This window comes from Ursus maritimus, unplaced genomic scaffold (genome assembly GCF_017311325.1).
Source record: "Ursus maritimus isolate PB19 unplaced genomic scaffold, ASM1731132v1 scaffold_3, whole genome shotgun sequence".
Lineage (NCBI taxonomy): Eukaryota > Metazoa > Chordata > Mammalia > Carnivora > Ursidae > Ursus > Ursus maritimus.
In genome coordinates, this window is record NW_024425563.1 from 63,590,549 (window position 1) to 63,604,747 (window position 14,199).

General features: G+C 36.8%; 1 protein-coding gene across 1 annotated transcript; it reads right to left on the reverse strand.

Moving 5' to 3' along the window:
• Positions 1-5,277: 5,277 nt before the first annotated feature.
• NXPH1 (neurexophilin 1) lies at positions 5,278-6,489 on the reverse strand. The gene is made up of 2 exons (XM_008686525.1): positions 6,481-6,489; positions 5,278-6,364 (listed from the first exon to the last, which is right to left on the reverse strand). The coding sequence occupies exons 1-2, from the start codon at positions 6,487-6,489 to the stop codon at positions 5,603-5,605; spliced, it is 771 nt and encodes a 256-aa protein (XP_008684747.1). The 3' UTR covers positions 5,278-5,602.
• Between the last annotated feature and the right edge of the window lie 7,710 nt (positions 6,490-14,199).

A 14,199-nucleotide genomic window follows, 5' to 3' on the forward strand; every position in this document is an offset into this window, starting at 1 on the left:
GGTATCTATCCAGAGAAAATGAAGACAAACTCAAAAGGATATATGCACCCCATGTTCATTGCAGCATTATTTATTTATAATAGCAAGATATGGAAACGTTAAGTGTCCATTAATGGATGAATGGATAAATAAATTGTGGGACACACACACATGCAATGGAATGTTATTCAACCATAAAAAAGAATGAAATCTTGCCATTTATGACATGAATGGACCTTGAGGGCATTATCCTAAGTAAAATAAATCAGAGAAAGAAAAATACAGTATAATCTCCTTTATATTGGAATCAAAAAACAGAAACAAAAACAAACAAACAAACAAACAAAAAGCTCATAGATGCAGAAAAGAGATTGATGATTGCCAGAAAGGGGCAAGGAGTGGCAGACAAAATGAATGAAAGGAGTCCAAAAGTACAAAATTCCAGTTAAAAAATAAACAAGTCACGGGGATATAATCTACAGCACGATGATTATAGTTAATAATACTATATCCCATGTTTAAAAGCTGCTAAGAGTAAATCTTCAAAGTTTTTATCACAAGAAAAAAATTTTTATAACTATGCATGGTGATGGATGTTAACTAGACTTATTGTAATGATCATCTTGCAATATATACAAATGTAAAATCATTATGTTGTACACCTGAAACTAAAACAAACATATTTACCAATTACACTTCAATTTTTTAAAAAGTCCATGAAATATTATCAACTTGATTAGGTGATGTCACTTGGCCATGCTTTCTACTGAAAACTTTTATAAATTGCAAAAAATAAATTAATTTTAAAATTGGGTTTCAGAAAAATGACAAAGTGAATTTTGGCAGTAATAGAAACAACGGCAGATATTTTGAGAAAAATTACTTATTTGGCAATAGCACATTCCAACAACTTTCTTGCATTATTTCTTTAAATAGTCACAATCTCAATGGCCAAGTTTACTTCTCTGTTTGAGTAAAGGAATTTGACCATCAGAGATCAGTAACATTCTAATTGTCTCTTTGGAGCCCTGACATAGGATTAGGAAATAGAAAGCTAGCTGCTGCCAGGTGAGGGTGATGTGAACAGTGCTTCAGGTATATGTCTGAGTCACTAGTTAGAATTTGGAGTAATCAACACCTGGCAACTCTAAAGGCACCACCAATGGCAACAGCCACTCAGCACCCCCACAAAAGACCTCTAATCCTTCTGAATCCATCACTTCTGGGAGCTTTAAAGTCATGCTCCAATCCATCAGTGATAAAAGGCATGTTCCTGAAAATGCAGAACCATAAATATTAAAGTGCTTTTGATCAAACTTGGGGCACTAGGCCAGCTGCTTGGCACCGGTAGTCTTCTTATTTTAGGCTGTGTCACTAGACTTTGCTCACACAAACAAATTGAAACTAAAATTCTCTCATGAGAATTCTGTTCTTTGCTACCCTAGTAAAAAGTGATTGTAAATTTGTTACTTAAAAATATTTCTGATAGTATTGGATATAAAACACAATGATACACAACAATTTTAAATTAAGGATTGTTTTCTTTCTGCTCCCGATCCCTGAAATCAGTCTTTGGTATGCATGGGACTCCTGAGAAAATCCTCCTGTAGTCACCAGCTTTTCAGGATCCAATTCTGGCTTTAAGATACTCAATTTTTGTCTCCTATAAACTAGGTAAATAGATATCATCTTTATGCACCTTAATGTTTTTAAATTTTGTATTTTTAATGCATCTACTAATTTGCATTTTATTTAAATAAAAATGTAAAGATAAATAAGTATAAATAGGTAAATAGATTGATAATTGAATAAATATCAATAAATACCTGAAACTGGTACAGCAACCAAGTTTTTCAAAGGCTTATTAACCCAGCCATTTGATTTTGCTTCAGGCTAAAACTTCGCAAAGTTGATGATGGAGATGCAAATTGCTTTTCCAAAGAGCTGTTTATATTGGTTAAGCTGCTTCTTATATGTAAAACGGTGGGGAAAAGGGAAAAGACAGAACACTTTCTCAGGCTTCTCATGATTTTTTTTTAATCTATGCTGTGCAAAAATATGGCTTACAGTTTATTGCTGAAATGTAGGAACATGAAGATTCCCAGTCCACAGTTTTAAACTTAACAAGTATCTCAATTACTTGCAGAATAATTGCTTCCAGAACTTTAATACTATTCTATTAACAGTTATACCCCTTCCACTCATGCAGAGAAATTCTAACAAGAGCCAGGGACTCAAAAATGCCCAACTGAAACCATGCCATGGCAATGCATTGTTCTTACCATAAGTAGATAAACCAGTAATTTGTATCATTTTTCTTCCATGAGGCAAGAAGCTGCAATAATTACTTCTTCATAATAATTTCAATTTTACTAAAATGTTTCTGAAAAGAACAATAGGTAATGACACACCCATGTTTGCATCAAGTGCTATCTATTTCCCCCTTGCAGTTTTGTTTGTTTGTTTTTTCTGTATCTTAGCAAAGGGGTGAAATTGTATTTAAGATTCTAGAGGTGATTTTCTTAGGGCAACTTAAAATATAATGTGTCCAAATAACAAATAGATTTCTAGCATATTTAAAACTTAACTAACCAGTTTGTTAAAGCAACAAGTTGGTCTAGTAAAGTTTTAATCTAAACCTTAGAACCTTCATATTCATCATGATCCTTGTCTAGAACAGGAAGAGTATATTGGATACAAAGTCCTGTGTCATCATGACTTTTCTATAGTACAGATGGAGGTGTTGATGATGTAGCAATTTGGGAAAAGTGTGTACAGGGCCAGAAAAAAAAGAGTACTGAAAGTTTGGATTTTAAAAAACTGAACTTCTTGTTGGAACTTTACTACATTTTCTTTTTCTTTTAAAGAAAAACTACAGAAATATAATTCAATTCATTGGATGTTAGTTAGCTATGCTCTGTATGTTTATAAAAATGTAAAAGCAACATTTCATGGGGAGGTTAGAAAGCAGGGCAGATGGGTGGAGGCTGAAGTGTATTTTTATCTTGATAATCTTGAATTTTGAATTAAAAAAGGACAGATTAGGGGTGCCTGGGTGGCTCAGTGGGTTAAGCGTCTGCCTTTGGCTCAGGTCATGACCCCAGGGTCCTGAGATAGAGCCCCACATTGGGCTCCTTGTTCAGAGGGGAGCCTGCTTCTCCCTCTCCCTCTGCCTGCTGCTCCCCCTGCTTGCGCTCTCTTTCTCCCTGTCAAATAAATAAATAAATAAATAAATAAATAAAATCTTAAAAAAATAAAATGAAATAAAAAATAAAAATAAAAAATAAAAAATAAAAAAAAGGACAGATTAGACCACGTAATGGAAGTCACGGTCCACTAATCAAATGATCCTAAAAAAATGTTTTAAATGATCTTCCTTCTCATTTATTCTCCTTTTTGTTAAGCACAACTAACTTCTAAGTGATCATTTTGATAAATAAATCCCAGAATAACAAGATTTATCTGTAGCAAATATGTCTCACAGCTGGAACTCATGAAGCATTTATTGCCTGTTGTGCCAGAGAGAGTCTGTCCCAACATTAGCTTCGAAATTCCATGGCAAATTAATTAATACATTGATAGAAATGGTTGTCTAGATATATTGGAGAATTTTGAGAGATGGACATTTAACAGAATGATGTGTCTTCGATTTGCAGTTGAAGGCTCTCTTTAGTCAAATCAGTTGCTGAGTTCTCACTTTAGAACTCTGTGGTCTTGTGCTCCCTGTAGTACTTCGATTATTTTCTACATGAAAACATACTTATCCCTATGCAGCATGAAGGGAAGATGAAAATGGGTTAGTGTTTTAATCTGGCTTCTTTGGTTAACCTTTGAGACTCTTCATATCTCAATCCCCCATTTGTGACTTTAAAAATAGGTTACCTTGCATATTTTTTCTGCTGTTTATTTTGCTGGGATTACATACAGTAATTATGTTTTAAAAGAAAGCTTACTATCCATAAGCAATGCTATATAGATAAGTTGATCCCATCTGGTATAAGTAAATCAGACACCGAAGTCCTTCACTGCTACTGTAATTTTCTCAGTTGAGTGATTACAGTAGAATCAGAGAAAGTCAGCCAAAAAAATTACCTTCCTCTCGATCTCCCCGCTAAATAAAGACTCTGCACAGGAAAAAAAAAATAGTTATAATATTTCAGAAACCTCAGTCATCTCTTCTGCTCACTGATTTTTTGGTATTGTTGAATCACTAGAACAACAGTAAACCAAAAATGTGTGCAATGCTGTATGCCAAAACCGCTTCCCAAGCTTGAGATTGAAACCCCTAAGTTGTTTTGACTGAGCAACTAATAGCAATTTAGATAGTTCTGTACAAATTTAGAGACATGAAATGCAAAACCATTACTGTATTCCAGCACATTCTTCTTGTCAGAACCACTTAAATCACCATCTTACACAAGCACATATTGAAACTCAACTTTAAGCATTTTATTTTTATGTACATTTCATTTTGTCCAGAAATAAAATATCTAAATACAGACAGACTGTAATGTTGTATATGTATAGCTTTCAACAATACTTGAGCTGAATAAATGCTTTCTACATTAAGTTTGTCTTTTTAATGGAGGTCACAGCTACATTGATAAAATGGATTCCTCATATCCTTTTTTTTTCTTTTTTTAACCAATAACAAGCAGAGACAAGTACAAGTTAATATTAATAAGCAGCTCAAATAACACTTGGTTAAACTATGTACAATACAAACCATTCATACAAATGAAGACTAGGATATTGAATTTGTTACAATATGTGTAGTAAAGATAAGACAGACACTTATAACTTACATGGTGTCTGTCAGGCATTTCCCTTCTTATACAATGATCAGAACTCGTTTTAAGCAGCCTTAGCTGGTCTCAACTTTGCGAAAGTCCAATGACTGGTGATGAAAGCTGTAATCCAGTGTCTACCCACATGTAAATTCCAAATGTTTGCTCATCTTTACTGAAACAGGCTCCCTCCATAGAAAAAAGAGCCATCTTAGATTACCTTGAATGTGCCTACTGTATGCTGGAAAAAAGTTACTACACTGTTGTGTTCATAAAATAAAGAATACTGAGCTCTAAAGACACATTTTTTTTCCATTTTAACAAGCATATACTCCTACAGTAGTATTTACCAGTACAGCTACTCCAAGCAGTAGGAATGCATGAATGGGGATTATTGATTAGCATGTACTCAAGACTTTTAAAAGAGATTTCCATAACAGCAAGTGTTAGAAACCATTCACTGTCTAGTTAATCCTTTTGCCTGACAATAGTTTATCCTAAACCATTATGAGTCAGACAATGAAAGCCCTCTTGACAGGAATCGTGACAGATGCAAGCTGAAATGTATATGAATGCGTGTTTGTGTACACCTATGTGTGAGAGCATGTCTTCAAGTGTGCCTTTAAAATCTGTGGTGATTTACAACTATACTGAGAGATGAAGCTGACTGGGCAGAAATTACATCAGATTGTTTTCCACTAGCATATTTGCAGCCAGTTGACGAGAGCAGCAGTGTAGACACATTCCAGGCAACAGATGTGACCTTCTTCTTTGAGGTAACAGCCCTGTCATATGACCTTTAATTCCTCAGGCTTCAGTCTCACCCATGTTCATCCTCATCCAGAGGGGAAGTAAGGTGTGTCGCTGTGGTAGTTGTAGTCGGGGCACACTTTCTGTACTAGTTTATAATCTGTACTATAAAAGGAAATGTAAATACAGATCACCTTAAAGGGCTTGGAGCAGAGCCAGGATACATGACTTTGGGTCTGCTCCTGGTAACAGGTTTTTGAAGGATCATAGTTGCAGAGTGTGTTCTTGGTGGCCTTGTCAACCTTTTCATATTCAATGCGACAGTTAAAGGACTTGGAATCTTTGGCATCAATCACGGTTTGTTGTGCCAAGTCGAATTCCACTATTTTTGTAGGGGGCACCAAGCTGACAGATACATTCCCTTGACCAGTGGAATTATGCCTGAAATAAACACTAAATGTCCCATTGCCATGATCTACAATTTTCCCAGTTATCAACAGGTTTAGCTTCACTGTTTTGATGTTGGAATGAAAATCACCCCATCCAAACATTTTCTTAAACTTGCCCGTCTTAACAATGGGCCTTCGCTTGGCCCTCGGCCGAGGCTCTTGAAGATCTGTGGAGTTCCTCAGCCAGTCCCAAAGGTCTTGCTCAGAATAAGGTTCTGGGGTGTCATATCGCAGGTCTAAATCTGTATCGTTTTCTTTGCCACGAAAAGTCTGTGACAGGAGACGGCTGATAGACAAGTCTTTGCTGCTTTCTGTCCATATGTGCTTTAGTGTGGATTTGCTGCTTCCTGATTTTAGAAGTTCTGACTTTCCACCATTCGTTAAATTGGCACATGTGACCTGGAAATGGAACAGAAAAATGGTGTTTACCTCTCCGTATCTGAGAACACCCAACACGCAGATCCAAGCCCTTTTTCAAAGCTCGGAATTAAATGAGGACACTTCACTTAAATTACCTTCAGCATCTGGCCAATATTTATCTATTAAGACATGATAAAATACCACTTCTCTTTTTATATAAGATGAGAGAGAGGAGGTGAAGGTGGATAAAGACCACTAAACATGACTGAAAGACTATATAAAAACATTGACTTTGACAAGGAAAAGGCCACCTAACATGAGCAAAGCAAACTGAATTCAAACAGAAATCAAACCAAAGTAGTTATTTCTTAGCACCAAAATCCAAACCCCTTTAAAATAAAAATTTTACAAATCATTGTTATTTTTCTGCTTCAAAATTACCATAAGCTTTAAAACTGTACAATTCTCAGAAATACATCAACCGAAATCCTAAAGATTTTTGGTAATTTATGCCACAGTGCTATTAGAAAAGTCAGTTCTGCAAAGAGACTCTAGTATATTTTAACTGGTCAAAACAAAACATGTTTTTTACTATCTATTATTAGCATGGAACATATTGTATAAGACATAATGTTTTTATCTTAAGGGACTTAAAATGTGGTCTAGGAAAAGGGACATAAATGAAAACATCTAATACACAACGTCTTGGAGAGAACTGTCAATCTAGAGAAGCAAAAAACACATGGTCAATGACCGAAAGTTCAGGTTGGATTGTGAGAGTCACATCCAGAAACCATCCTCCTGGGACCCTGGTCTTGTCTCTTTGGGAAGATTTAGATCCCCAACTAGACCAGGGATTCAGAGGAACCCTAAATCTAACTGACTGACCAAGCACCCAAATCTGTACTTGACAAATTAACAAGCATTGTCCTTAGCATAGCTCCTATATTTATGCCTTAGTACAGAAGAAATAAAAGAAATAAATGAGTATCTACAATGCACTCATTAGCCTAAAGTTAAAGCAATGACCTCTGATCCTGACAGGGAAGGCTCAAGGACAGTTGGGAAGACAGCCAAGAACCCACAAGAATCAAAACAGCCAATAAAGAAAAAAAAAAAAAAACACCTTTTAAGATGTAGACTGACTGCCTACAGGGCAAGTCTGCCAAAGAGAGTCCCTCGCTGCCCATTAGGAAGCCAAGTTTCACAACAAACCTCCATCTCCAGTCCTATCTCAGACATGAGCCTGACTACCACTCAGCAGCCTCGTTTGGACCTGCTATTCCCCTTTCAAACTGCTCTCAAAATAAGAGGCCATTGCTGAAAAGCTTTTTAATTCAGGTCTACTAGGAATCAGAACTGCATCCTAGAGGTCTCTCTGTAGACTTAGGCATGAAGGCCTAAGGTACAACCCTGGCCTGAGAATAGCCTTTTACTCTATCACTTGTGCTTAAAGGACTCTATCCCAATCCCTAGGGAGTTAGGGCATAAACTTTAGAGTCAGTCTCCCTGGAATCTATGCTAAGCTCTGCCACTGCCAAGCTGTGTACCCTTGGTCAAGTCATTTAACATTCCTCTACCTCAGTTTCCTACATCTGCAAAGTGAGGGTAACAACGGTGACTCCCTTATAGGGTAGCTGAGATATGGAAATGGTTCAAATAATTTAGCTATCTTTACAAATCCCAAGCTGCTGTGTGAAGACAACTAGAGAAAGAAGGTCACCAAATAGTACATATGGAGGTCTGTTTTGAGGGTAGCTTTGCTCTTGATTACATAGCCAAGTACTCAGAACCTTCATGGGATGGGTTTCCCCAGTGACATACTTGCAAGAGGCCTTGGTAATCTAAACTACAACAAAATCACTTAGATCTAGTAATATTGCCTTTTCACAGATTCCTCAGGATCAATGAGCTTTCCCACTGCCAGCTGGCAAATAGTCTTATCCCTACGCAGGTCAAATTGAGACAATGTGAGTGGAATGAAGCCATTCCCACCTGGGAAAAACTACCAGCTGAAGCTGGTCTCTTCCCAGTAATGCTAAGCTTAAGAAACCCTGCAAGTTTAGTCCCACACGAACTCACTGCCTCTGAGAGAAAATGGATTTATACCTCACGACTGCACTGTGAAAAACCAAGATTATGCTATTGGGTAGGCTAACACAAAAGCTCTGTCACCATTTCAAGCCACTAGCCTGGGTCCAGTTGCAACTGCTATGATCTTCAAGGCAACTGTTATGTCTTTATAGAAAGATCCAGAAGGCCATTGTGCGCAGAAGTTAATGGAGGAGAGACAAACACCGACCAATAGAGAATGAGACCCTGGGGATGGGATGAGGTGCAGAAATAATGCATGGATTGTGGTGGAGGTGCCACATCTAGGGGAAGTAAAGATCGCGCACCTGCACACAGTCTCTAAACTCTTAAACATATCACCCGACCAAAATAAACAAACTTGGGGCAAATACAGGGAATTGAAAAAAGTTTGCATTTGCTGCTGAATTTCCTTTTTTTTTAATTTAAATTCAATTAGCCAAGGTATAGTACATCATTAGATTTTGATATAATGTTCAATGATTCACTAGTTGAGTATAATACCCAGTGTTCATCATATCACGTGCCCTCTTTAATGCCCATCTTTCTTTTAGTGCTAGGTATTTCCCTTTTCGTTCTCCTCAACCCTTGAATTGGTCTCTCTCCTCTTTCCCCCTGAACCCAAACTGTTTCCTGTTTGCGAATTCCTTTCATGCCAAAACATTCCAGAAATGGATCACATCCAAGCAATATGTGAGCAGTAATAGCAAAGTGGCTACCTTATCAAATCCAATTTTTTTAACAAGGACTAAATATTAAGTCTTAACAGGATGAAATTGAGAAGGAAATATCCTTCTGGAAGGGGGTGATGCATAGAAATGTATGAGTTTTCTTAAGGGAAAAGCATGAAATTTCCTACCTATCCTCTCTGCCTGATAATAAAGCCGGTCCTCTATGGGAGAATTTTTACTCTAATATGAAAGATATAATCCTTAGTAGTTCCACAGTTACTATTATATCATTATAATTTACAAAACAAAAACAACTACAGTTCTCCTACTGATTCACTGAAAGACGTGCATTTCAAAGTAACTTTTTCTATAACAGTAGCTATAGTATAAAATTGAAAACAAACATTAATTTATAAGAGTAGTGCAGATCTTTTAGCTTGGGAGTTTATTTTTTGCATATTTGTTTGTTTTATTTTGTCTCAATGAAATCTAATTGATTGGTCAAACATTCAAATCTCCACTTGCTTGATTAAATAAATGTTGTCCTTAACACAGCCTCTATATTTATGCTTAGTACATATGAATTACAAGAAATAAACGCATGGGGACGCCTGGGTAGCGCAGTCGTTAAGCGTCTGCCTTCGGCTCAGGGCGTGATCCCGGCGTTATGGGATCGAGCCCCACATCAGGCTCCTCCGCTATGAGCCTGCTTCTTCCTCTCCCACTCCCCTGCTGTGTTCCCGCTCTCGCTGGCTGTCTCTCTATCACATAAATAAATAAAATCTTTAAAAAAAAAAAAAAAGAAATAAACGCATGTTCTCTTCTCTCATTTTTACCTGGAATTACCTAAATGGTTTCCCATTCTTTGGGTGACAAGAAAAATAAATATAGGCATGTATTTGATTTTGGTACTTGTATCTCAGCATCAACACAGTTGACTAGGAGAGGGGCTGTAATGAGATGCATCCATGGTGCACTGGCTCATGAAGCAGTAATGAATTGTCCCCCCCCCCCAAAAAAAGGAAGTAAACGGGAATTAGTGTGCAATCCACCAGCAGCATATGAGGAGTGAAAGGAAAAAAATGTGGAAGTAGGAGATAGGATTTTAAAGAGCCAATCTATTCAAAAAGGATGCTAAGCCTGACAGGCAGATAAACCTCTGAATTTGGGGTAGAACAGAAAGTTAGTTCTAAATGATACTCTCCACAGCTGTAGTGATTACGAGTGTGCGTTCTGGAGCTAGATGGCCTGAATCCCAATCTACGCCGTTATCTGTAACAGTTATATGATGTAGGCAAGTGGCTCAACTTGTTTACACTTACGTTTTTCTCTTCTAGAGAACAGGAGAAGAAGCCCACCTCCCTCACAGAGCTGCGGTGTGAATCAAATAGGACACTCCATTTAAAGCACTAAGAGCAGTGCCTGGGCCATGGTGACTGTTCAACATTATTACTATTAACATCCTCAAATATTTTAACCTCTGAATCTCACTGGATAATATTTTTGAATAATAATAATAAATGAATAATAATACAACATGAAAGCAGAAAAATATTTTTATAAGAAACTCTCCCTTTTACATAACCAAAATCCTGAAGTAAACAATTAAAAAAACAAAGCATATGCTCTTGAAAGTTCTGCTGTGACAACCAGAGAATATGGCAAGTTCAGTAGATAGTAAAACTCAAGTTAACAAAGAATGAGCGTAAGTTCAGCCATTAAACTGCTCAACTACCAAATGCAATGCATTATTTGTAATGTGAAAGCCTTCCAGTGGTGCTGTCAAGAAACCTCTCCAGAACATCTCAGTCTGAGTACAGAATCAAAGCAGGTTTCAGCTGTAATTATCAACAACATAGTCTTGAATACTCTTATTTCTCTCTTCCCTTCCCTTTCACTGAGGTGAGAAGAGAAGCAGGGCAATGTCTAAAAGAGAATATCAATCATGAAAAACCAAGAAGGGTCCTCAGGAAAATCCCTAGACCTGTTGAGCATAAGCAATCTGATTTATTTTGTTTTATTAGTTCAATAACTATATAGTGAGACTCTGCTAATATTGAGTTAAATAATAGGAATACAGAGCTAAATAAAACATGGTCCTTGCCCTCAAGAAGTTCACAGTCTAAAGGGGAAATCAATTAAGCAAGTAACAACGTGATGTGACTAACACTATGTACAACATTCTAGTAGTCAGAATCAAAGCTGAAAGGTAGAGAAGATGTAGCAGTAGAAATAATCCTCGGATCTAGTAGATAAAAGACACTTAGGAGTTCAACAGAGAGAGAAGAGGCCAAAGGAGATCCAAACATAAGGAACATACTGTGTAAAGCACAGAGTTGAGAAGGGACATGTTAAATATAAGAATGGAAAATAGCTCCTTACTGCTGAGCCTCAGGGAGCATTGAAAAGGAGGAAAAGGAGAAGTTGTAAGAAGTGGGCAGAACTTGAAGAAGGTGGGCTAGGGTCAAATCATGATGTTCCTACTAAGGCATCTGAACTTAAACTTATAGGTAGTGGGAAATGACTTTTTTTTTTTTTTTGCTTTTTGCTTTTTTTGCTCTTTTGCTTCTGTGTGTGTGTGTGTGTGTGTGTGTGTGTGTGTGTGTGTGTTTTGTTTATTTGTTCTGGTTTTAAGTAGGTCATTCTGGATCTAGAAAAATCATTGATTAGACACTGAAGGATTAATTGATAGGGAGAGACCTTGAAGGAAGAATGACTAGTAGAATGATTCATTACATAATTAATTGTGATACTTCATTTGAGAAAGTAAAATGAGACTTTACCAAGGCAATGGCAAAAAAAAGAGAAAGAAAAAATGGATATGAGATAGTTCAGAGGTAGGATTAACTCAGCTTGATGATTTTTTTGACTAAGCAGGAATATGAAAAGTTGAATTAATGAGTTTCCTGGCATCTGCAGGGAATACAGAAGTAACAAGTTAGCTGGAAAATATAATTAAATCTCAGAGGAAAATTGGAGGTTGAAGTGCCTGCAAGTCATTCTAGTGATGCTATCCAAAGAAAGTTGGTAACATGGGTCTGAATGTCTGGAGAAATGAGAGGGATAGTGATGTTGGTTTTGTAGTATGAAGGGACTGTATTGTTCAGAAAGAACGTGGTGATACAGAAGAAGGTTGGAAACAATATCTAATGCCAGTGCTTTGAGGACAAACAGAAGAGGAGCCAGGATACACAGAGACAAAGGAGGATGTTAGAAAGAAAATATTATTGTAGAAACAAAGAAAAGTTGGGGAGAAGAAAGGCAGGCATGGGCAGATTCAAAATCCAAGCAAAGTTGAATAGTATAAATACTTGGAAGGAAGCCCCTTGACTTCGGAATCCACTACTAACGACCTTACTGAAGCTGGTTTTAGTAGTGGTGAAGAGATGATGCAAGATGAGCAAGAGCAACCGGCTTAATAATACATCTACTCCCAGCTGTGGTCAGGAGTCACCGGCTGACTCATTCTATCATATTGCTTTACATCTTAAGAATTTTCAGTTTCGAAACACATAAATATACACATAAAATTGAAAGATATTGAGCCCTACTGAACAAAAAAATATCATTAAAAAGAAACCTTACTTCCAGAACACCTACTACTATTGATGTTACAAACGTAATAAAGGAGTTTCTTTTCAAAAGTCACCTAAAGATTCTTTAATGTCAGTATATCTGAGTGATAACAGAAGTGAAGACTATGGCATAAAGATGAGCACAAAAGAAAAAGCTGACAACATCTAATGAACCCAATTCCAAAAAGGCAAAGCATTGTGAAACTGTTTCTACAAATAATTTATTCTCTACCAGTGAAAACACCAAATATACTTTCTAACTGAATATAATTTTCCATGTCAAAAGTCACCACGCCTGTTCCAAAGGCGTTGGCTCGCCAGTCCAATGATACCATTTCCACAAATTATATGTGTTGTCTGTCTCATTGTTTTAGAGACACTGAGGATCATAAAGATTCTTAACATGTTTAGACGTATGCAATTTAAAGTACATGTGTATTTAAGAACATCCAAAAATAGGTACAAAGAGAAGGGTCATTTCCTTCAACCATAAACACAGACAGAGCTTGGGTGTAACATGAGAGATTGCCTGGGGCAGGACGTGTGTGTGGGACTAAGGAGAAAAAGATTCCCACTGGATGGTGGAATGTAAGCATGTAAGAGCTGCCACACTTCGATCTATCTAGCTCCTTCTCAGTATATTTCAGGGCCATACTTTTATATCGCTTCCTCTAGTATCTTTTCATAATAGGCTTACAATCATAATGTCAATACATTATCATTTAAGATATTGTTGAAAGATACCACTTTTGAAAAATAAACCATTCCCCAACTATACTGCCCCCTCAATTTTGCTCCTGGCCTTACGAGACAGTATATAAACATTTCACTCCTTTACATATACTATATCCAGTGAGAGGTTCTCCAGATGTTTGTGTACCTCTTTATATAAAAGAGCAATAAGATGCCTTCAAATTTCCACTAACCTGCACATTTTACTGTCGATCTATTACTATTCAATATAAATAATTTCAAGATTACTTTGAAAATTATGTATTTATTTCATCAACTGTATGAATACTTAAGCCAAAAATTTTAAACAACTTGATGCTTAAGCAATATTTTTCAACAGTGAATAACTAATCAACAAAATGGTCTTGCTCTATGATTACTTCATTTTGACAATTTTATGATTTGCTATGTTGAATATATGTTGCATACCATTAACTGCTATTGGATAAGGGCACACCATATTCCAGTCATTGTAATTAGTATTTGATGTATGACATTATATTTTATTTAAACTACACACAGGGGCACCTGGGTGGCTCAGTCGGTTAACCATCAGTTTTGGCTCAGGACATGATTTAAGGGTGGTGAGATCAAGCCCCGCCTCTCTCTCTCTCTCACTCTCACTAAAATTAAATAAATAATGAATAAACTACACACACACACACACACACACACACACACAGTTTAAAGTCAATATTGTTACCTTTAGCTTACACATGGGGATATAGAAACTCAAAAAGAGCTTGACAAGATCATGGCTATTAAGTGAAAGAGCTAACCCCTAGTTACTACACACACTGTGTCC